Source organism: Neodiprion virginianus, chromosome 5 (genome assembly GCF_021901495.1).
Source record: "Neodiprion virginianus isolate iyNeoVirg1 chromosome 5, iyNeoVirg1.1, whole genome shotgun sequence".
In the NCBI taxonomy this organism is placed as follows: domain Eukaryota; kingdom Metazoa; phylum Arthropoda; class Insecta; order Hymenoptera; family Diprionidae; genus Neodiprion; species Neodiprion virginianus.
Genome location: NC_060881.1, coordinates 5,756,641 through 5,781,840, shown reverse-complemented (window position 1 = coordinate 5,781,840; position 25,200 = coordinate 5,756,641). Strand labels below are relative to the sequence as shown.

At 39.0% G+C, this 25,200-nt stretch overlaps 1 protein-coding gene across 7 annotated transcripts in view; it reads right to left on the bottom strand.

Annotated features, from left to right (window-relative positions):
- LOC124305311 (uncharacterized) overlaps positions 1–25,200 on the bottom strand; it is a 166,018-nt gene that overhangs the window by 35,084 nt on the left and 105,734 nt on the right. For all 7 annotated transcript variants that reach the window (XM_046764566.1, XM_046764571.1, XM_046764564.1 and 4 more), the window contains 4 exons: positions 23,639–23,821; positions 20,983–21,080; positions 18,301–18,511; positions 17,990–18,080 (listed from right to left, as the gene is read on the bottom strand). In XM_046764566.1, the coding sequence (XP_046620522.1) occupies positions 17,990–18,080; positions 18,301–18,511; positions 20,983–21,080; positions 23,639–23,821 (583 nt within the window). The remainder of the gene's footprint in view (positions 1–17,989; positions 18,081–18,300; positions 18,512–20,982; positions 21,081–23,638; positions 23,822–25,200) is intronic.

The following is a 25,200-nucleotide window of genomic DNA, read 5'->3' as shown; positions in this document are numbered from 1 at the left end:
TTTGCCTAGAATTTTTCTCATGAATTCGTGGTGGTGAAATGCAAATTTCGAGACCAAGATGGAAGTGAGCAAACTTTTGGTTTCGAAGCTACAGACGAATTAATAGAGAATAAAAGCTTAGAAAAATAGAATTAATTATAAATTTCGTAAAATACAAATTTATATTTTATACATTTCTTTTTCAATTACATGGTTCACGTGTAGCTTCTAAATCAAAAGCTTCCCCACTTCCATCTTGGTCTCAAAATTTTCGTTCTTCGACAAAAAAATTCGTAAGCAAAATTAGGCTTTCGTTTTCGGAGCAGTAAAATCAAATCCGTGGTTAAAAAAATCTCGAACCCAGTGAAAGATGTATTGTTTTTGTACTCTCAACACCACGCTTAAGAATAAAAAAAAAAAAAAAAAAACATCGCCGATGGCGAGGGTCGTACGTAGTTCATATATATATATATATATATATATTCCCTCCATCGGGAGTCAATTTTATTTACGATTTTCCTCCTTCCTCACTTTGGTACATCATGTCTGCCTCTCGGCGAACACGATAGACACACACGCGTGTCTACGTGATGATCAACCCACTGCGTATACCTGTGAGCTGTATAAACATCGTGACAGCAGCTTTGAGCCTTTTACTAATAAATCGATCGTCTTTATCGACGAGTCGCTGACAGGCATTTAACCTAGTAAAGTAATGGCGGTGTCGGATTATATTGCTGCACATGCCTTTCGTGTTACACGTACGTGCGTACATTCTTACACTAACCCCATAAAAATACCAGGGCGTGTCCGCTCGTTGCTCCCGCAGTGTAACGTTACACAATTTCGCCCCAAATTGCTCGACAATCGTTCTCTAGATCGTCATTCAATTTCACGATTCATCCTCGCAGCGCCGCTCTGAACGCCCATTTAAATCACCAAAATTGTTCCCCGATTTACAATTTCGCACGCGTGGATCGACGCGAGTAATTTCAATACGATCATCGCAGTTTTGCACAACTACTAAAATTTCATCAAAGAAAAATGTCATTTCTTATTGTTACTATAATAGAACATTTTACTTCAATATTGTCAATACCGAGTACACACTGACAAAGAAATTTTTAGTTCCAGTTACCGCTCAGCCCTTAACTATTTTCATTTTTTACCACAATCGAAATATTATCGACGATAGCGCAAAATGGTTAGGCGGACCTCGTTTTTCGTAATTCCAACGATATTCAAACAGTTTTTTTTAACGATACCTGGGTTACTCAATTTTTCCATTTACTGTTAACAAATGAATTTTTTCTCTGTGTACATTTTCTCGATTATTATTGCTAAGTTGAATTTGTTTCTTTATGGTCTTAGCCACGCTTTTTCACTTGAACAATTTGCCTCTACATCAGTTGTTCGCTTTTCTTACCGTAAAAATAGAAGAAAAAAAAAAGAATTCAAAGAATTTTCTACCGCACAAGTAAAATTCAAAAATAAACAAAGTAGTAAGATCGTTATAAATCAGACACGTCATTGCATAATCGATAAACTGACCTAACTCGTAGTCATCGTCGTCGACTTGTTCGGCTATCGTTTCCATCTGATGCTGGGAACCTCTGACGGTGCCACCCTGACCGCCACCCTGCATCCTCATAGTATTTTTATCGCCTTCAGTGTGAATGATCGTCAGTTTTAGACGTGGGGTTCACATAATATTATCACTGGTTAATTGGCACCGGCGACGATTAACGCCAATCTCGACACCGATGTTGATGTTAGCACGTGTTTGAAGAAGCGCCGTTCAAACTTTTCGGACATACTTTCACACGGCGTGTATAATACACCTGCTCTATTTCTGACCGAGCTCGTCGGCAGATCTTCGAGTTAATTTTTTTTTTTGTTTTTTTGTTTTTCAAACTGCTAGATTTTCACCACTGACAGTAATTGTTTTTCACACCGTTACAGGATTCGGAATTTCATGTTAATAATTGTGACCCAAGAGACGCGAGGATCAACTGCAGCAGCAGCACCAGCAGCACTTATTTTATTTCACTTCAACTTCTCGGACGTTTCGACAATATTTATGCAATCTCTCTTATAGTGGGATAATATTTTCACCATCTAAATATTATTTCCCAAGATCCGATCGGCACGTTGCGTTATAAATACTACGTGTTAACCGAATTAGCACAGGTATTATACTTATATACTCTCCAAATAACCCGCACACACGGTTGTTTGCTTTCAATCCAAATTCAACCAGACGTTATATTCAGCTTTTCGATGCACGTGTACTTTTCGTATAAAATAACTGTACAAACTAAATCACGCGGATATTTTCCACCGTACGCGTTGCTCAAAATTGCAAAAATCTCTCTCAAAAATAAAAAAAAAAAAGAAATAAACATAAAAAAAAAACGACAAGTGGAGAATTAACAATTATCACTACGAATCTTTAGCAGAGAAATAACATTTGGCTCCAGAGATAAATCCGACCGACTAACAAATCTGATCCCGCATTTCGAGCCCGAAGATCAAGAGCAAGCCAAGAGTAAATACTTCGTTCTAATTCGCGGAACGATTTGTTGCCATTGTGTATATATGATACACGTATACGTATGCATATAATGCCGCGGCAAAGATTTGGATTTCCGGTTATTTTAATCCTTTAATCCAGAGCCGTTTCGCGTCCGTCACTCTAATACGAATCGGTTTCTATTATAGAATCCATTTTGCCAACGCGCGCCAAAAAGATGTGTTTTCCACACCAAGTTATATTGTACGATCAAAACGCACGTACGATATCCCCGATTTATAACAATCTGCGTCTCTGAATATTAATTCCAATCACCGAGGCAAATTAATCCAATTTCCTTGTCGAATCGCTGAATGTTTCGTTGAATAATATCATTAATAATAATAGTAATAATAAAGAAAAGAAAACGAACAAGAATTAAAAAAAAAAAAAAACGCGATTAATCGTTTATCAAGTAAAGAAGACGATAATAACTCAATCTATAAATTCAGTCTCGAAAAAAGATCTCGGAATATGTTTTGGCACTGTATTACACAAACGACACACTACATGCAATATATTGCATGTGATTTAGAATTTATAGAGAAACAGTTGTGTGTGTTTTACTGCTTTTTTTTTTTGTTTATATTCTTTTTATGGTCGTCAGCTGCTGCTCGTCATCGTTGGTTGGATCGCGTCGGATGATTTTACGATACCGATCCGCATTGTTTTAATATCAGGCGTGAAAATGACATCGATACGGGGTGCATAACGTCCCTCGACATTGCGGTACTCGAGCTTTACGGGGGGCGAGGAATGCACCGCCAGCTTGCAGCAGCGGGCGCAAAAGTCACATGTAAAAATTGATCTCTCGTTGTCAGATGCGGGGGATCCGATATCGTGGACCGCCTTCTCGGCCGGTTCGCGCACAACTGCGGGAACTCTTCTTCTTCTCGTCTCGAACGCATGCGCGACATGAGAAACCGAGAATCAACTCTCGCCTTATCAGCCCGACTCCTCTCCTCTCCTCTCCTCTCCTCTCCTCTCCTCTCCTCGCCTCGGATTGACATTATACGACGTTCTACGCGTGTGGGTGGCTGGTACCTAGTCTCCTATTGTCTCTTTGCCGGCTATAGGACGCATCCGACAACGTTTGCTCGTGAAATTTGCCCCCTGCGCGCGTGTGTGTGTCGATGGATGAATGCACTATAAGAGAAACGGGAAATGAGACGTTGTCTCGGGTCGCCGTCGATTTAACTGACACCAGAAATCAGATAACTGTCGAACGTTAGGCGATCAAACGATTCATCATTATCGTAAAAATTATTGCTACATGTGCCTTATTCCTATTCAAACGATTATATAATATGTACACTGAGAAAAATTTCATTTGTTACTGTAGATAGAAAAATTGAGTAAGACAGGTATCGTTAAAAAAAAACTGTTTGAATATTGTTGGAATTAGGAAAAACGAAGTACGCCTAAACATTTTGCGCTATCGTCGATCCTTTTTTGCTAATTGCAACGCAAAATCAGTTTCTGATTATCGCTGCACGAGCATTAAATTTCCGCAACAGTTGCAAGAAAATATAGTAATAGTACCAGACGTTCCGGTAACAGCTAGAAAACTAATTTTCATTTTGTATCTAGAACTATATTTTGTCGATTGTGGTAAAAAATGAAAATAGTTAAGGACCGAGCGGTAACCGGAACTAAAGATTTCTCTCAGTGTACAGGGAATATATTTCGAAATATGGTAAAAACGAAACGATTCGAATTTTGAAAAAATTCACGTCCTGGATTTTTCCTCGCTTGTTGCGGCAGAGAATCGTGGCTTGTAGTTATATTTTCTAGTAACGCGAGCACTCGTAATAACGTTATTTTGATTCGCTCACACGTAATTCGTGCTGAATCAAATTTCAACGCCTAGACGGAGCGCCCTTAAGGTCGGTAATTGAACGAAGATCGACGTACCTGCCTCTCATATGGAATCTGAATACCTCCTCGGCTGCTTTTCACAGCGTATAACCTTGCGGATCGAAGGACGAGGCTTCTGCGTTATAACGAAGTAGTCGAGCGGCATTGTGCTGCTCTTAGAGGGTGGAAAATTGTTTATTCGAAAGAAATTTCAATGCGCAAAGACGGGAGTTTTCTTCGTTCCCCCTTTATAACTTGCTTGGATTATACGAGATTTTAGGTTGAAAGAACAGCGATCCAATCGTCTGATATTAAAAATACAATGAGACACGGTTGCGGGGGTTCCAGTCTGTGTTTCGTGCACAAAGGCTTACGTTTCATTTTCTCGGGGTAGCAAATTAATTGCTGTTTCATCTGAAAGTATAAACTTCAATTTGCGAGACTTTCTCGTCATGATACATGTGTGTAATACGGTGTGAGAGATACCCGAAGCTGCGATGTTGTGTAACAGAAATTTAACGGCTAATTCGCGTCTTTTATAATGTCACAAGACTTATGTACAAAAGATTTGAAGCGCGACGTAATCCGTAGAAGAAATTATTGCGACTAATTTTCAAACAGATTCGATCCTAATTAGGCGGAATTACGTTGGCCAAACAACAAGGAATTCTACGAATGTACAAATGTAATACCGATAAGGCTAAATTCGCCCACGTGAGCTTATAATTAAGAGAAACTACACGGGCTTTATGTAGTCAAGTCGTATAATTATTTCCTAGAAAATTACTAGAGAGCGAAAAGAAAATTAATCTCAACTAGCAGGCAAAAAAATCTGTGCAGCAAAATTTACTAAATCACGAGTCACGTCAATTGGTTACTGCGATTCCTTCTCCATTGTTTAAATAGATGTAGCATAAATTACATTGGGCTGATATTGTTTATTGAATTAAAATAATTAAAGAGCCGACTTACAGCCTTCGTAAAATAATTTTACCGTCTACGTCTGATTCTTCCATCGCAACGAAATCTTTCAGATTGTGATAGAAACTTTTATCGGTATAAATGATGAAAATATCTCTGTTTCGCTTGAAAATAATTTGAGTAAACTTTCCGCACAATTTCGGCTGTTAAATTTAAATATTACTACACTGAATCGTTTCTCAATTCCGATTGATATAGGAAGAAAAGCTTCGAGCGCCGTACTAAAAATCGAGCGATCAGACGTGAAACTTGAGAAAATTAAGGTCAAAGGTCCTGCGTATTAATTAACAGCGGTGAATTATCTTCGTTATTCAGGAGCGTTCGGCGCAGGGAATTTTGGCTTCGGGACGGGGTAGAAACCACCAAACAATTCGGAATTAGGCGCTTTCGGAACCTTTCAAATTCGGAACTTCAGCCCCACCCTTTTGCTCAGAGATTAGCGGAAGTGGTTTCAGACAGGAAGGACTCACGCGATGGGTTCCCGGACCGGAAATGCAGATTTGAAAGTTCTTGGCTCGTTCCTGCGCTAATGAGAAACTATACTGGCACACGTTAATTGCTTCTCAACCCTGCGGAAAGGCAGCCTTCGTCACACGGATTATACTTGCAAGGGGTTTCATCCTTCAGACATCAGGTTAGGTCGGCTCGTCCCGGAGGCTCCGAGCCATCGGCCGAGTTCAGAGAGATATCTAATTGGAACTCGGTGTACCTCGGAGTCGGGCTTGTTGGAAACGGAGGAACGACGCGGGTTGTTCGGCCTTTTCTTATTCTCGCCAAAACATCCCGCTGCCTTGTTTCCCGTCAACAAAAAACTCAGAGAACACTTTTGCACTGTACGCGTTCATGCGAAATTTTCGGTAATGCTTACCGTTCTCAACGATTTTCATGACGGAACGAAATGAAAATTAGTTTTTTAGTTATGGCCAGAAAATACAGTACGAATTGCTGTACCTTATTTTTTATCATCATCGTCATCTCGTATCTGATATCTTGTAATAACCGTTACAGAAATGAATTGACGCTTGGGTCTGATTTGACTCAAAAACTTGTCGTTAACTAAACGGACCGATTTAATTACTCAATAACCAGAAAACTGTAACATGGCAGTAATAAATAAAATAACTACGGAATCTCACCAAACTGTTGTGCGCTAATTGTACCAAACTTGCTTTGCAATAGTTGTGGATTAAACGTTGTTAGTTATCGAAATTTCGTTTCCTCGCTCTGATTTTCTTATCTTCTTTTCACTCGTGATACACAGCGCATCGAAATTTAAACCGTCACGTTCTCGACTTTTACGGCTCATCCACTTTTGGAGACTGACTGATCCGCTTCTCGACTCGAAGAATCTAAGGGACCGCTCTTTAATGCCCCCCTAGCTTAATTGAAACCTCAGTTATTATCATGGACACGCCGAGTCTCTGCCTTGAGGAACGATATCGATTCGCTTTAAGTAACCTCCATCGAGTCATACGTCTCTGTCACAACCTTTTTGCCCCCCAATTCTCTAATCAAACGTGCCGAGTTCATTCTTCCACTTTAGCCTCTGGGCAAACAAAATGGCCGTCTAAGTAGCCTAGCCTAGCTCTCTCTCCCTCTCTCTCTCTCTCTCCATTACATCGAGGCATCTGATTACACCGGATTCAGGGTGATAAGTGAGTCCTTTTTTCTTTTATTTTTTTTTTTCAAAACAACGCGTTTATTGCCAGTGGAAATTAGACAGCTGAAATTTTTTTTCAGTCACACGGTTCCATCTCTCCCCTTTAAGCTGCCAATCATTATAAATCAGTGTTACGAATTTTTCCGTGAATTTCCTAAAGGTTTAACAAAGTCAGGTATAATTTCGAATTATCAGTACAAATATACGTCTAGTTGGGTTTTGCACACTTTTTCAGTCACTATTACTAAACGACATTCTGAGGAAGATAACGAGATTGATTACAGAGTAAAATTATAGCGATGCTATACATACATATATATATATGCATATACATTTAATTAAAACGCGTAAACTGTTTAATAAAATAGGGTGTAATTTCACATGTGGTGTATTGTAATATACCGCACAGGTGACGTAAGAACGCTTAGCCCGAAAAGCTCGCGTCTCTTTTTGCCGTTAATATTTATAGTTTCACTTTTACGAACTTCTTGCAAAACTCTCTCTCTCTCATTTTCATTTCGCACAACGCAACGTGCCAAATATTTCGGCTATAAATTAAAACCCTTGTATATAGGTATAGATACGTATCCTCCGCCCTCGTGTAACGCCCAACGCTTAGCTCGATAACAGGCCCCAAGATTCTTACTCGACGCTTTACTTTTCACTTCTTCTTTCGCTTGGGATTATTTTTATTCAACATCCGGGTCTATTTAGCACTAAACCGGCTACAAGCTTGTATATTCCGCTAATAAACCTCGGCTTCGAAACCGAGACTTTATACCAGGAGTAAAGTTCTCGTACAGTTTCAAAATCGGGTTTTGTAATACGGGAGGTAATCCTGTGCGCGAGAAACCGTGGAAATTATCCATCTAGCGAACGCCACGCTGAACTGTTAATCGCAATTTGTCACTTTTCGATACTTTAGCAATGAAGGAAAAATTGATCTGAAAATTTGTAAGTAATAACTGATTCAGGATGAATCTATGATTATGCGAACCAGGAATGATGGCTGGTCAGTTTCTGGCTGGCAGTAAAATACTTGATAACGTATTTATGCTATATATGCCAGGATTATCTCGACCTCAACAAGACTTGTAAACCATCGTGTATGTATTTACAAACCGAAACTATACATCAACGGTTAACGAATACCGTGTAAACCTCGAATTTATTACACCACATGCTATAGAATCGAGTCAATTAATTGATTAAACGGCCGAAGGCTCTGCAAGGTTTGAAATTTGTATCAGTTGTGTAAAATATTATCGTTGAAAGAATTGAGATATACTGATATTTGGAAAGTGGGAACTTTTACTTCTTCGAAGACTACATTTCTCCGTTTTCATAATTTTTGAAAAATTAATACAGGCATTTCGGAAGTAAGTATAGTAATATACAAAGAGTTCGATCGTAGCAAACAATAATTACTCTAATATGCTTGTTGTTTCTACTAAAGTTATTTATTAATTTCAATTGTTGGTTAGATAGAAATATCATTCTATGGTTAGACTTGGATTTAGGTTATCCAAGTAATTTTTAAATGAAAAATCTAGGCCTTTCGCATCTCTGACTGGTTTCGGACCAGCTTTATATACGTCTTTTTCTTTCGTATCTACTTGACAAGTTTTGAGTAATTAAACAAAACAAAAAAAAAAAAAATTAAAAATTTATGCAATCAACCTTTGACAATTAATTTAGGGTACAACATACTCATCAGTCTCACTTAAGCCAAGATCCTCTGATCAACGACATTTTTACCCAAAATTATATAATTTTGAGTGTCTCGATTTAAAGATAAAAAAGGATATAATATTAACCTTGAAGATCTCCGACATTTCTGCAAGTCAATTTTTCCCATAAATTCACTGTAGTTTAATACTAATACTTAATATCTTCTCGTTAAACAATTCTCGCTCGCATTATTCCGGATTTCTAGTTGATCTATTGGTTTAAAAAAAAAATATTCCCCGTCTACGACAGCAAATACATACGTGAGCAAAGGGAAAATGGCCGCCGGTGTTAATTAGGTAATCAGCACGAAGCTGTGCACGTATTGTACGATATACGGATAGCTGATTGCGCGGAAATTAGTATCGGGTACAATGCGCCTAATGACTCGCGGCACGTATGTACACACATGCCTGTAACGCCGGTTCGACGAAACGCGTCCGAGTTGGAATTTCATGTTTTCGTGTCGATATTTATCAGTTTTCCTCTCTTCAATTCACTCAAGCAATTCGTGTTTCAGCCACGATCCATGCTTCCGGGCTTTTTTCTCCAGTTGTCAATTCGAAAGAAAAAACGAAACGTTCGAAATTCGACGCGAGAGGAACGGATCAAAGTGTTTAAGAGATCATCCTAGTGTAACGGGTCGAGAAATAGCTGATTTTTGCCATTTCATTTTTTTTTTTTATGTCAAATCGAAGCACTCGTCCTTATTTGTTTAAAATCATTCATATTTTCTTAACGAAAATCTGTCAAAACAGGCTAAATTTGATACTTTTTCAAACCGCCGCCACATTTTGTCAATATTAATTAAAGAAAAAAAAAAAAAAAAAAGAAACTTCCATAGCAAGATAGCGTCTTTCACACCGATTAATAACCTTTTTACAAATTTTGTTTTTTTTTTCTCAGATAACATTTACGACCACCACCGTATCACCCACCGTGGTTGTTTCTTTTTTTTCGAAGTCATTCTCAATCTTGTAAGATAAATTAAAATAGAAAAAAAAAAAGATAACAAACGTTTAACAATTTATTTTCCGTTCTTCGTTGCACGAGTGCTTTGAAAAATCAGATTGACCCATTTTTTCGACCCGTTACACCAAGACGATCCCTTAATTTATCCCCCGGGAAAATTCGCTCCTTCAATTTATTTCACCACCAATTCGCGGAGTTTTTATTCTCGTATCGTAGGCATCGTCAAGGGTTGAATTTTTCTCGTTTTTCCCGACAATTTCAGTCCGATGTCTACGAACCTGACACAGATGGCTCGTCTTCACGCTGTGTCTTGTTTCGGCACTCCAGCTTCGTTGGGAATTTGCGGGAATGGCGAAACGCCTCCTGACTCCGCAGTGTTAATTTCGCGTTTCGCGTGGCAATTTGTCACCGCTGTGCAGTTTGCACGCGTATATATATATATATACATATATAAAACGGAGCCGTCGACGCAACGAGGGAACCGACGGACTCTTAAACGCCAATTTTTCTCCGCCTTTCCTCGTCTCTCATCTTCTCCTAGAAAATAAAATTCTTTCGCCGACTTTCCGCCTTAATATTGCGGAATTGTTTCAATCGCCATTTTTTTTTCTTTCTTTTTTTTTTTTTGATCCAGCAATCCACCCTCTTTGTTATTAGGTATATATTTATCAAGTGAAACGCTATTGCGTCGTTTTTTTACGTGAGAAACTTGCCGTACGTTTCTTTTTCACCTTATTCGGTAGTAGCCACGATTATCGTTATCATTATTATCATTGTAATGCGAATGCTTGGTTTCGACAGTTGAAAAAATTGATTCGGGCGAAAACGAACCACCGGCTTGTACGTGAATCACTTTTTATGAAATGCCACGTTTCAGTTTAGAGGAAAGCTCGAGTTTATTCCACTTCCGTTTCAGTTCCATCGTAATGCGAATAAATTTTCAACGCGTGCATTGTAACAAATATATAACAAGTTGTCAGAGTTGAACCAAATTAATGCGAGCTCGAGAAGGAAATTAACATTCTATTCAACTTTGAGACGTTCGTGAAAACGGACGTTTTCGTAATGAAACGTTAATCAAATTTATAGACGTACATTCACGCGAAGAATCGTAAAACTAGCTAAAGCAATCAAGACACGTATTAGATTATAAATTCTCTTCAAAATTGACTCACCCTGCATTCGTTCAAGCCAAATAAATAATGATAAATGCGTTGAAAATATGTGATATTCGGAAAGCAATGTTCACACTACTTGCACAATCAATTTCACAGATAAATTATTGTTTGCCTTGAATTCTTTTGCTGTACGAATATCTGCGAATCAGGACCGACTTTTGGCACGGGTGTGATATTTTTGCGATTTTTCAGTCGTTATACACCGAAACGACATGTTTAATCCGAAAATAACCGTCAGCGCAAACGCGTTTTCCAGATTCGCCGAAGCGTTTGGTCCGCACATATCGACTATCAGGGTTCGGATAAATTCTCACCCGTCAAAAGCACGTGAAAACACGTACGCGGCGACCGAGGTTGTTTGCAAGCTCAACACGCGTCCATTATTATCCTGTATAACACAGGGTTGAAAATCAGCAGGAAGGATCCTTGTAATTCCTGAGATCCTGCAGCTGACCGGGGTCCAAATTTAATCGCCAAATTACACCCAAATCACGAGGATTCGGACGTTAATCAAACCAGAATTTGACATTTTATTTATTGTCTTCGAAGTTGGAAATTCTTCACACGTGTATGTAAATGGAATTGAAATAAATTGATAAATGATTCAATGAGGGAAGGGATCGGAAAGCGCCTTGCACCAGCGCGCCAAGCGAATTTCTAGATTCGGTGTAGGTACAAGTTCGGCGGTTATGCAGGACTGAGTTTACAGGGGTTGGTTTTGCATCGCAGGTTTGAGATAGCATGAATATTCAATCCCGAAGGCCTGCTGGAGATGTCGACTAACCGAATCCTGGAGCGGATGACACGGCAAGGGTTCGCCTTCTCGTTTTGTCGATGATAACGAGTCACACCCCCGATGATACATTTAGGGACGTACCGCGGGGGCGGGGTTGAAATTCCGAATTTTAAAAGTTGCGAAAATTTACTTTTCAGAAGTTTGCTCTATCTTAAGTTGAATTTTCGGAATCTTGCATTCCGGAAGTTTGATCCGTCGGGTTTCCGATCGACCATTCGAAACTTTGTTGTTTCTTGAAAGTTTGATTTCTTTACTTCAAGTTTCGCCGCAAAGTAATTCGGAATTAAGCGCTTTCGATACTTCAGTCCCGCCCCATAACGCAACATACGTATATTACCTATCACATGAGTGAATGAAAGGCTGATCATGTTCGTACCAATGAACGAAAAAAGTATAAAAGTACCAAGAAAAAAAGAGAGGATGGGGTGAAAATGTGTAGAAAGATCATTACTCACAGTCTCGCTAGATATTGACAAAAGGATCGAGATGCATAAATTTTTAAAATGCTGAAATGTATTCGATAGAATTGTGAAATTTAGAAACAGATTCGATATGTACGAAAAGTCAATATGTAGAACAATGAGAGTTTAGAACAGCAGAATACATAGATCGAGTTAGAATTCTGACGATTCTGTTAGCTCTCTTTATACTTTGTCCTTTCTGGATTCAGACTTTTCTACATTTTCAAATTCTAGCCAAATAAACGATTTTCCCATATTTTAATGATTCAATTAAATTGCGCCCCCCTTACTTTCTCACCCTTCTACATTTTCAACCCCCTTGAAGGAAAATATAAAAAAAAACAAAAATAATAAACTCTGGCAAAGCCCTACTTATCAAACTAATTGGAGGTTTTAGAGACCGATTGTCGGTATATATTGATCAAGATTTCAGCCTATAGAGATAAAACAAACTTCATTGATCGAGAGACAAACGTATAAAATTCTTTCATAAGGCAGCTGAGAATGAGAGAGGACTGCGGAGACGTACGTAATTTTTAAAATTAAAGTAATTTTTATTGTTTGGTAAAAGCTGCTGACGCAGTCGTTCAACGACTCGCTTCTCGACGCGTGTACCCCAATATTATACTTACACATATATAGGTATATAGATGTATAATGGAGTCGGACAATATCCCGATACTTTCCAAATCACCGTGGCATTTTCATTCTAAGCGATCCAACGATTCATCGTAAGTATCTCATTTATATCCGCAGCTCTTTCAGCGTTCTTTCTCGGTTTATTCTCATTTTTCTTTCTTTCTTCGCTGTGTTTTTTTTTTTTTTTTCTTCACCGTTAGTCTAATTACGCTATATCAACGTTCCCAGCGATCCTTTACGGGATAAAACCGTTTTCTTTCACGCTCATATTACGTAATACATAAAGAGAGAAATTTTTTGCTCCGCAGTTCAATCGCAAGAGTCTGTAATACAATGATCGTACACAACGATTTAAGCCCATTTTGCACACGGCGTGAATTTTAATTTTTTACCGTCCTGGTGAATAAAAATTGTAAGCTGGTTTTTGCCGAATCGTTTTTGCCACACGCGAAAAATAGCACGCGTGTCGAATATGGAACGAAATGTCAGTACCAAAAATAAAATTCCCTGTAATATTTGCGCCTTTGATCAAAATTTGAAGGAAAAGTTATCCGACTTTATCCTATGTGCGGAACAAATATTATATAAATATACCTACTTCGAACGTACGTACTAGGATCTATTTTTTATACATATACGTTTACATAATTTATATTGTGCAAATTGATTTTCTCATCTCGTACAATTTATTATATACAATTAAACAATCGCGACGGAATTGTCTAAATTTACTACTTAACAACTCATAGATTCGCGTGTTCTCACTGCGCGCCTGGATAGCGTTGAATTGTTCGAGACAATTTCAAACAGAAGAATAAAATACGATTAGAAAAAGTAAAGGGGTGAAGAGATGAAAATGAAAGATATAGTGCGAAGCAAATATTAAACATCGCGGGAATTTTGTTTGGACAGTTTATATTCGAGTACGGTTCCGTATCGAAACCCCTCTGCAAATATTATACGAGTATGTACGTAAAAAATATATGTATGTAACGTTGAATTTGTGAAATTCGGGATCCCCTCTCAGGCGCACTCGAATCTCGGAGTATACATGCATGAATTTATAAACATATTTATCTACGTAAATGGGGCACCGTTATTTATCTCGATTTCAGAACGAATTTACAAAGGATAAAGTGGTCGAGTATTTTTCTTTCCTCTTTCGATTCGAAATGCGAAACGATATAATTTGAGCGGATCTCCGGGGTGAAATAGTTTATTGCAATTTTTATGAGAAAATATGCGATTCTGAGGACATCTTTGACGATCATCTATGCATGACCGATTGTTAACATAGTCAAGAGTGGTTGGGGTTAAAATATAAAAGGGTCAAAGAATATAAGGGTGATGGTATTGAATTTTTTAAAAAGTGAAAACTTAATTTATAGAATTTAAAAATATACCAAGCCGAAGTCTGGAGAAATGAAAACACCAAAAGGTTGGAATACAGAATGCCAAAATATACAATCGTTGGGATTCGTCTCGTTAATAGAAAATCCTTTACAGATTCTAAATTTTGTCGTTTTAGGTTTCAACCTTTGTGTATTTCGACGTTCTGTATTTTCAATTTTCTCTACTTGGACTTTCCGAATGTTAATAATTCTACGAACCAAATTTTCGCACATTTGAAAATTCGCGATATTAGTTTTTTTTATCCCCACCCCTCAGGAGAATCGTTTGTTCACAGAAAAAGTTTGCGAAGAGGAGAGAAAAAAAACCACCCTCTGGGTATGTGGAAAATGCACAATGAGCCAGCTGCTAGATTCATACGAGACGGCTTGCCATTTACAAACGTAAAATAATACTGGGCGTACATATATAGTTGTGTAAAACCCGGTGGCTAAGGCTCGATAACCTTTTCAGCGTTGAAACGGAGCTTTTTCAGAAAAGCATGCTTCGCATCTCGGCGCTGAGTGTGTTCCAGTGAAAAACCGCATAAAACTCGTGTCGGGGTTTTGTTTCAAACAGTGAAAAAACTACTGTCCTTAAAATTTTGTCTTTTACGTTAGATACGTAACATATAGGTATGTATGCTGAAAAAAAGCATCCACATTTCTCATCGCGATTCACTCCGCTTCTCTCTCTCTCTTTCTCTCAGTCCGTGTCTCCCTTTCAAATTTTTTTAACGAGCCACCGACACGACACGTCGATAAATTTCGTAACTCGTAGGTTAGAGAGGTGCGCAGTTGATCTCGACTAGATCGTCGAACGAAACTTACGATTAGACGATAGGCAATCTCTAATGACTTCCAGGAAATGAGGGTACGGTCATTATGGTAATGATCCAGTGAGCGGTGTCTGCATGGAACGCCACAATTTCTCTCTCTCTCTCTTTATCTCTCTCAGACCTCTCTCAATTTCAGCTGGAACACGTACCAACGTCAAATGATCAAACGGAAATTCGACCGAGATACAAATCTCAGCGGGGAAAAATAAAGGGGTGAGTCAAACTTTTTACAACAAATTTCAAGCGGAGTTTACATATACTGCACATATTGTATAAAGAAACGCAAAAATTGTACAGAAGTGTAAGAGAGATCAAAGAAGAAAAAAAGAAGAGAAAAGAATATGAAAAAGACGAAGAAAAAAACACGTACGTACTCGACTTTGTAAGAATCGCTTGAAAACGACGGAGAAGTTCGCAGCCGAGCGAGTTTCGTAATGTTTTGAGAAATCTTGACAAGCCGAGACGAGAGTCACTCGGCTTTAAAACTCGGCAGCTTTTCGAGGACTGGCTCGGAAAAGCTCCGATAGGTACCGAGGCGTAAACGAAGAGATGGAATAACAGTTTCTTGCTTCTTTTTTTTTTACACGGTGTAAATAGAAAGGACAAGAAATAGAAGAGGATGATGAAGAAGAGAAAGAAGACGAGGAGGAAGAAGACCGAAGCGAAACGGAGTTGAGGTACCCAAAGTCGTATAACGCGTGTATATCTGCAAAGCACGGTCGTGGAATTCGTTCTAGTGAAAATATTTATGCATTCCAGTTGTACAGTAAGTACTAGGTTCTAGTTTCCTTTCACACCTATTTCATATTCCCGGCATTTGTATTCTCTTTGGACTTACTTTTCTGTGCGAGCTTTGAAAATTGCCGTCTCGTCATTTTCTTCATATTCTTCTTATTCCTCTTCTTCTTTTTGTCTGTTACGTAATGACACAAACGATACACGCCGTATATACGGATCAAAAATTTCCGACCGATGTATCGTGTAAGGTACCTACATACGTAATGTGTTGTATACGCCTTTACAAACAAACACTTTTTATACGTATAATATATAAAAGAGTACAGAGTATCGATATTTTCTGAGACGCCTAACCGGAGAAAGAATTTCGTTGTTACATCGGCGAATGAAGGTGTTTCTTCTTTTTTTTTTTTTCTCTCGACTTTGTTTCATCTGCCTTTTTCTTTTCTTTCTTTTCATCGAGATCAGCGTGGGAAGTATCCGACAATATATTTTCCTGAGCAAACAAATGCTGCAGGGTAATAAGGTAGCTTACGAGTAAGCGTCACGTTTGACCGACCAAAAAGCGATTAAGCAACTCGGATAAAAAAGAATCGCATAATTTCTGGTGAAGATTCAAGATATCACGTATATTTTATAACAACTGTCTTTGTACAGGATTTAACGATGCGTATATCTTTGCCGCGAGAAAGTGTTTGTACGCGAATATTACAATAAACCAAAGTTTCTACGATGCAATTCACGTTTATTATTATAGTTGTCGCTGAATCCGATCGAAACAACAATGAGAAAAAATTCCCACACCACAAACTTCAACCGGTTCTTTTGCAATCACTGAGACAGATTTTTCTTACAGCAATTACAACGCCAAACGCAGTTTGCAGTTTACCAAATATTTACGAACTATATGTATAAAATCTCTGCAAATTAGTCGGTCGATAAAAAATACGTTACACTTTTATAACAAACAGTGACAAGTTCTGTCACGAAATTTCATAGATTTGATAAGTACGGAAAATTGCGATCTTAAAATTTCTTAGGTATAACGAGGGGTTTATTTTCTATCAAATTCAGTGGGATTAACTTCAATCGTACATTTCTCAAAACATTTCCTTGAACATTCATTTTCCTTTCATCCGTTCCGATCAAACGAAGACGATTCTTTCACCTAACAGATAATTGGCAAAAGAACGATTTTTTTTTTTTTTTTTCGTGCCGGAAAAGACACGAGTTTCCTTCAGGGAAGGAAGCCGGTATTCCTTGTTACAGGAAGAAAAAAGGGCAAGAAAGAAAGAAGTAGCAGAATATTTATCTTATTCACCGTTCCTTGAGGATTGAGCGGAGATGATGGTAATCCGTGCGATACGTTCCGGGCAAGAAGAAGCGGCCGACATTATAACAAGTTTCATCCGCAACTTTTGTTCACGTGATACATATATACACGTATACATATATACATGCATATAATACATACGCGCATTGCGTGTGTACGAATCATAAAACAAGGGCTAATACGATCCGGAAAGTCCGGATCTCGGTCGGTTGAAATAAATCTTCCAAGAGATGGGGGGGGGGGGAAGTTGGGCGGAAGGATCTCCTGTCTTTATCCACCGGCTTTCAAAGCTCACTCTGACATCGTATACAAACACGTTAGTAAACCAGAAGCTCCCCCGCAACTCGCTTGCATTGTGACGTAAACATTTTCCGATAGGAAAATGGAAAATTGTTGGGAACTTCCTTGCGGGTCGCTTATTATTCTCAAATATGAAGACTTATCGCGTGTGTAGGTTGTGTAACGCGAAAATCACGTGTAGATACACCTTTATAAGAATAATAATATTTTCAAGGTAAATTCGTATTATGCATGCCTGGCTTCTTCCCTCCCTGTTATATTCCCAAGTTTAAAAAAGTATTTTCATCCCGAATGGACGTACCTGAGATTTATGACAAGATTCGTTGGAACGGGATAGAATTCAAGACGCGAGAATACTTCGATGAGATTGAATTTCGTCCAACGTCGCAGTGTATCGTCGTCGAGTTCTTGCAAACGCTAGATTTCCGGTACAACACAAGAATTTTCCAAAATTCTTGGAAACCGTAAATCACGCGTCATCGGCAAACCGACGTTTCGCAAATTCGACTCTTCCACAGTTATTTTCCGTGGGAAAATTTGATTAAAAAATAAAAAGCATGCGACTCACTCGATGTGTATCCAAACTTGTCCTCCGGTTCTGGATCGGCCTCGATTTCCTCCTTCGTTCTTTTCACGTTTCCGGCGCTCTTTCTGGATATCTGAAAACCAAGAGATTCGACGCGATAAAATCGCCGTTTCGTTTCGTTCACGATCAAAAAAAAAAAAAAAAAAAAAAATAAATAAAATAAAATAAAATAAAATAAACAAATAAATAAATCGCAACGGTTAATCAATTCCCTCCTCCCCCTTTCCCCACAATATTAAACCCCTGCAGCAATGTTGAACTTATAAGCAAGTTCCCGAGTTCGCATCACTCACCTCGATCCCTGCCTTCGTGTACACGTTTCCCTCCAAGTCTCGAGTGTCCTCTTCGTCGGAACTTTCATCCGAGGAATACTTCGGCCTCGGTCCTTCGCTTTTGGCCTGTTGTGCAGGCTGATCTTCGCCCTCTTCGCTGACCTCTCGAAGAGTACCGGCACCCTTCGGTGGCGACGGCGCCTTTTTCCTGAGGGATTGTTTCATGGAGGATCTGGGAACACGTCGAGCGAATAGATATGATAAACGCGTGATCGAAAGTGCAGCGTTTTACGGTTTTACCCGATTCTGTATCTGGCATAATTATACTCAATGATCGGTGGCGAGAGAAAATCATCGGGGATTCTCGACCTGTTCGACTGATTTTATATACATAAATCGATGCAAGGCGGGCAGTTTCTCTCTCCTCGAAACCACTTCTTCGCGACCCGCAATTTTCATTATACGCTAAATACGTCCGGCTCTTTAGATAATCAGGCTAATTTCCATTTCATTTCCTAAACCATCCCGTCTGCAGTTCGACGATCGTTTCATTCCGCACGGTCAGTTTGTACTATCTGTAGTAAAGCACGCGATTTTCAGATCGAACCTGATTCAGAGAACTAAATTCACCCGGAAACTCGACATTCAACTCGAAGTGTAGATGTAGCGATGTATATAAATTAATTATTTAAAACCACCGTTGGTTAAAAAAAAAAAAAAAAAAAATCGTAAATTCATCACGAGTTGGGAAAAACGTTTGAAACAAAAACGACACTGCTGCATTATTCGGCGCATACGTTGATGAAATTTTGCAACCCTGTGGAATGATTCGTTATTGCCGACGGAAAAAACAACAATTTGCAAACCGCGAGTAATCGAGTTTAATTACCTTTACGTTTGATCAACCGACGACACGAATTATACGCCCGGGACGTCAGCTGGCATTGTACCTACATATCTTGCAATGTAATTAAACGGGTATTTAACAACGGCAGGCGTTTACTCGTGTCGCAATTTGGCAACTAGCCAAGATGAACAGGCCGATGGTGTTGCTTGTAACGTTATAAATTACAGATACTATTACGCGATATGCAAGTATTACAGTGAAACAAGTGTCTTTGCTATTTCATTCCATTTTTTTTCCTATCATCAAATTCCGTTTCGACAATTTTTTCGTTTTACGGATATCACCTATATTTGTGTATTACCAGAATTTCGGTAGAAAAAATTCATTACAGTCGAAAAAGTAAACGATTGAAAAAAAAAATTGTTTCTAATCACGCGAATGAAACGTACATGATATTTAGAGCGAACGTTATAAAATTTTTTTTTAAATCGTAAAAATTTCTCATTTCAATTCACAGTTTGATCCTTTTCTTTCGTCGAAAAATCTAAAAAATAAAAATATCAGACAATCCATGGCTCGTGCCAAAAGCAAATGCTAAAAAAAACCTGTTTGCAAAAAATAAAAAAAAAATCAACATACGTTTGGAATGATCGATTATAGTTACATCGGATATTAGTTCACGCGTATTTCTTACCAAGAGGGTGAATTTATGTGCATTAACGACACGCCGCGTGGCAATTCGGTTGAAAATTATGGTCAGCAGTCGGTGAAATTATGGTCACTTGTAGCGCGACGATCTTATATTATGAAAATAAAAAAATCTTAAAACAGAAGAGAAGTACGTCGCGTTATACGACATCGGAAATAAAAATAAAGAAAAAAAAAAAAAAAACAGCACGCGTTGACTTCTGGAATCATCATCCTCTCCCTATTTCTGGGTCAATTCATATTCCGTTATCGTTGTATAATACACGTTTATATGTACGCGTATTGTGGAAGTTAGAGAATGGTGTAAATGCGGTATAACGGCACGTGTACCGATTGCCACGCGAGTAATTACAAAAGCTGAATCGACGATTTAATTAACAATATAATTATTCATCCTCGAGGGACACGATAACAGGAATATTAATTACAAGGATAATACACTGAGAGAAATTTTTATTTCCGGTTACCGCTCGGTCCTTAACTATTTTCATTTTTTACCACAATCGAAAAAGTTCTAGGTAGAAAATGAAAATTAGTTTTACAGCTGTTACCGGAAAGTCTAGTGTCCGTTACTATTCTTTTTCATTACGATCATTGTCTCACTAGATTTTCTTGCAACCGTTGCGAAAATTTAATGCTCGTGCAACGATAAATTGACGTCAAAGCCTTGTTTAAATAAAAAAGTAGAGTAAACCTCGCAAACTGATTTTGCGTTGCAATTACCATAAAAGGATCGACGATAGCGCAAAATGTTTACGCGTACCTCGTTTTCCGTAATTCCAACGATGTTCAAACAGTGCTTTTTAACGATACCTGTGTTAGTGAATTTTTTAAGTTACCGTAGGAAATGAAATTTTTGTCAGTGTAACAACAGCGAATACAGTTGTCTGCATAGATTCAAAAAATTTCAAAATTTTAATATAAATACTGTAACCGCGTCACGCTAGCGGGAAATTCGAAACGATCGTCTCATTGTCGATCACCGATCATTTCGACACATCGAAGTTGAAAAATGGAATTTAACTTTAATTTTCTAAACTCGTAAGATTAAAAATCGTCAGCTACAATTTTCAGCGGGATAATTTCTAGTCTTTGTAGGTGATGAAAAGTGATAATCGGTAATCGGGGAAATTTTTCACCACAATTACCTTCTACTCGGTCCAGCTGCGTCCTGGTCATTCCTGGTGGACTGACGCCTGAAGTCGGATCTGCTGGTTCCCTGTCTGGCCTCATCCTCGATCCCTTCCTGTACATAAAATGGAATAAATACCGGGGGTGAGTAAAGATAGATTGAAAAGTAACCGAAACGGATCGCGATCTTGCGATCCGCGTAATTGTAACCGAGTCAGATCGCCGAGTATACTTATTATCGCTTTTCGATGTTTGAACGCTTTATTTTTCCACTTGCAAACGGCGCGTACGACGTAGAGGTACATTTTCGATCCTAATTTGACCATTTGTATCTATCGTAGATGCGATCGTCATCGGATGTTCGAAGAGCTGACCGACCTTCCGATCAGCGCGAGTTCGGCTTCTGGCAATTCATGCCTGTATTTTTCTCCCGTTGTTTTCGTTCGTTCTCTTAATTCAATACCGATAATCCCGCAGCTGACAAGACGTCGAAGAATGTTTATCGCCGATCGCATACCGTCTTTGGACTCTATCTACGCCCGCTTATTAACAGGCTGTAACTGAAATTAACGAGGCAGTCCACCACTACACACACGCACACCTAGTTAAAGCGTAAACAATGACGACATTGCCGTTTGAACGTAGCGATGTTATCATAACCGGCACAAAATTCGTTTCACGGTTGTCGTCTGTCGTCGATAACTTTCCAACTCCGTATCTACGTTACGTGTGTGTACACGTAATAAAACTGCGATCTATATCTACTCTTCACGAGGGACCAAAAAGCTCGATGATTTTTTTTTTATTCTTTCTCTTTATTCTCTCACACTTTCCTTCAGCCGTTAATACGCGAATCAGTTTTGCACCTTAGGGGTACGACAACACACGCGACGATCGGTCGTGTCCAAAAGACAAGAGTTAACTGACGACGAGCCTCGCGTCGCCTTTAGTTGGCAATGGCCTCGAAGCACAAGTTGCGTAGGCACGTATACAACCGAGGATTTAGATGTTGGTATGAAAAACACGCGTGCTTCAAGCGGCGCTTCTTATTTACAACGCGGACTTCTCAATTGCAAATAACAAATATCAAGCTTCTGCGCCACTGCTGTTTAACGCTCGCTTCTCTGCAGTAGCGGATTATTATACGAACTGACGAAACGCCGCACGTAGCTTGCAGCTGAACGCAACCTGCATTTCAAGTGTAATTAAACGATTTCCAACGCGACCGAACACTCTGTGCGTGCTGTGTGTGTGTATTTATGTTTATTTGAAAGGCTCGTATGCACTTGCAATGAAAATTTAACGTCTCTCGCTGTGTAGCGAAATATTGTTACAAAGGGTGAAATCACCCCCCGTTTTGCCCCGATTGTTCTGATCTAATAGTCGTCATAGGTATGAGACGTGTAGGAGCTTTCATATTTTACAAAAATAAATAAGGCTGCTGCATCGATAAGAGCATTTACCTCATATTTTAATCTCGCTGCCTGTTAATTTACTTAATAAGTTCGTGAACCTGTTCAATTTATTCTTTAATGCCTAAATCGTTACATATTATCGTTACAATTATTTCATACGAAAGTTTTTCTCTGTGTATTTTATCTATGACGACTACTGGATCAGAAAGGAGGGATGAACGGGTGATTTCACTCTTTGCGGTAATATATTTTGCGTTCCTATATCCTCCTGTAACCACGTGCCGCGACAATAATACGCGTATTTTCTTCAAAGTGCGATTTTTTGTTTCTACAAAAATTTGGGAAAAGTGGAATTTCGAGGAATACGATGCTTCGAAATAAAAAATTAGAGAAAAAAAATACTAGCATTAATACGTACGTTATACGTACGATGCGTGTTTGAACTTGTTTTTTTTTTTTTGTTTGTTTTCTTTATTTAAGTCTTACTAAATTTCGTACATACTATTTTCGTACTCAAGCTATGCGATATCTAGGTCACGTTCGCAAAATAATTTGCATGTTGTTTTCCTCCTATACCGCGAGAATTGAGAGACGAATAGAAAAAAAATAATAATGATAAAAAAAAAAAAAAAACTTTGACTCGATTAACTATATTCAAGTACAAATAGATACTTGTCTTGTTTTTCTATTTTATAAGACATAGTCGACGAAATAAAAATTTATAGAGCTGTTAGATCGTGATAGAAAAGTGTTAAAAATTACAATACATATATATATATATACAACATGCGAATTAGAAATGAAAATCGTGAATGATACAAACTCGGAGCGAGGAAATAAATACGAAACACCGGCAGCGAGAATTTTATAGCTATAATGAAATTGGTTTTTGCCGGGTTATTTTTTCGTCACATTTTTTTTTTTTTTTTGTTTTCTCTCTTTTTCCGCTTTGCCGAGTTTAAGGCGTAAGCTGGTATACACAGCAGATCCGCAAAGTTACGAGATTAAAACTTGGCCGGAATTCAAATCTACACCAGAGTAACACCTAGAGGGTGTTGAATAATTTTTATTCAAAAAAAAAAAAAAAAAAAAATCGAAACCTCGATGCTGAATCAAGGATTAATATTTTCTTGCAAAATTTGAAAAAAGATCTCGAACCTCTGGCGAAAATAAGATATCCTCGAAACGCTAATCCGTCGTTAAAAATGATGAAAAAAGTCGAAAGGGAAAGAAGTATGTCGAAAATTTGACGTCTCACCTGAATCAATTCCGGGGTGATCGCTCTGGCAGGAGACGCCGTCGACGGTTTCCGACGAAATGACGACGAAGGCGCTCCGGCGATGGCTCCGTGTCCTCTGGTGCCTTGTCTCCTGATTCCACGTCCCGTCGCGTTTTCGTCTAATTCGCGCGACGACGAGGTTCTCTCATGGTCGTCGGGACTCTGCGACAAACGAATTGTTTCAGAGTCACGTCAGAGTCTCTCCGACGTTACCTCACGCGCCTAGAAAGACATTTTCAGGCTTTAGGGGAAGGCGCCTTATTTCGCGCTTAAACACTTATAATCTCACTGTCCAGTCGTCTCTTGCCGCAAAGCTCTCGGGCTCGGGAGCTTTCGTCCGAATTCAAGCTCTCCGGCCTTGCGGCGAGAGCCGACTGCACCTCACGTCATTTATCATGCAATTCGCTCTCACTCTCTCTCTCTCTCTCTCTTTTATCGGCACATCCACAAGACACGCAATATCAGTTCAGACTTCGATGGTTCTGCAGTGCATTCAATTCTGTACGTGATTCGCCAGCTTATTGCCTCGCGGTTAAAACGACGCGACCTATAGAGCTTTCAGCGAGCTTTCGCTGTGCGCTCTAGCCGTTTATAACCATGGTTTAGGGGGCTTTTAAGACTCGGAGTGACAGGGTGTAACTCTCGGTGTGTTATACAGAACTTCTGAAGAGGAGAAAGTATATGGTTGAGACGATTTTATTATATCCCGAAGCAGGACGTTTGAAATTATCGTTTCTGCGCAGTTTTTGGGACGAAATTATTTCCCGGGAGATAAACACTTTATACACTCCAGTTTCTGAAAAGTCCTTTATATCGTCCTGCGCGTATACCGTGATTTGAAACGTACGAATTTCTCGTCAAAAGTTTCGTCGTCAGCCTTGATATCGCGAGTACGAATTTAATGTCTCCCGATCCTCACCGCATGTTTGACAATAATTATGGGGGATAATCGTTCGTCCGTGAACCCGCGTCGTTTCTGATCCCCAAACCACCGCTTGAACTTCGATATGTTCGGCGGTGGGACTGGCAATCGGCCAAATGATTTAAACTGGAACACATGTTGCATCACTTCGAGCAGTGTATCCATCTCTCTAGATTCTTTTTCGGATTCCCAGGACAGTGAATTAGACGAAACTATGTTACGCGTTACGTAGGAACGTTTGCAAACGATTCAATCATTTCTGTTTTCCGGCATACAAATTCTATGGTGAATACAATTGTTATCGTTTACGAATAAATGCTTTCACAAGCTACGGCTTCGCGTTGCCGTTACCCGGCTTTTATAATTCAATTGTAAGGAGCTTGATAATTGTTAAGCTTCCCCTCAAGCAACTCCGTCGCGGTATGTCCATTGCAGGGTAAAAGCGGGACTCGGTTATTTAACGTGGCTGGATAGAGTTGACGAGCTTGCGGTTTCTCGATGGAATTCCAAACAGTCGAGCCTCGCTTTTACGTATCGCGACCCGATATTCCAATCGGTAGAGAAAATTTACCGAGCTACGCTGTATACCTATATAAACACCCGGCACGTACGTATATAA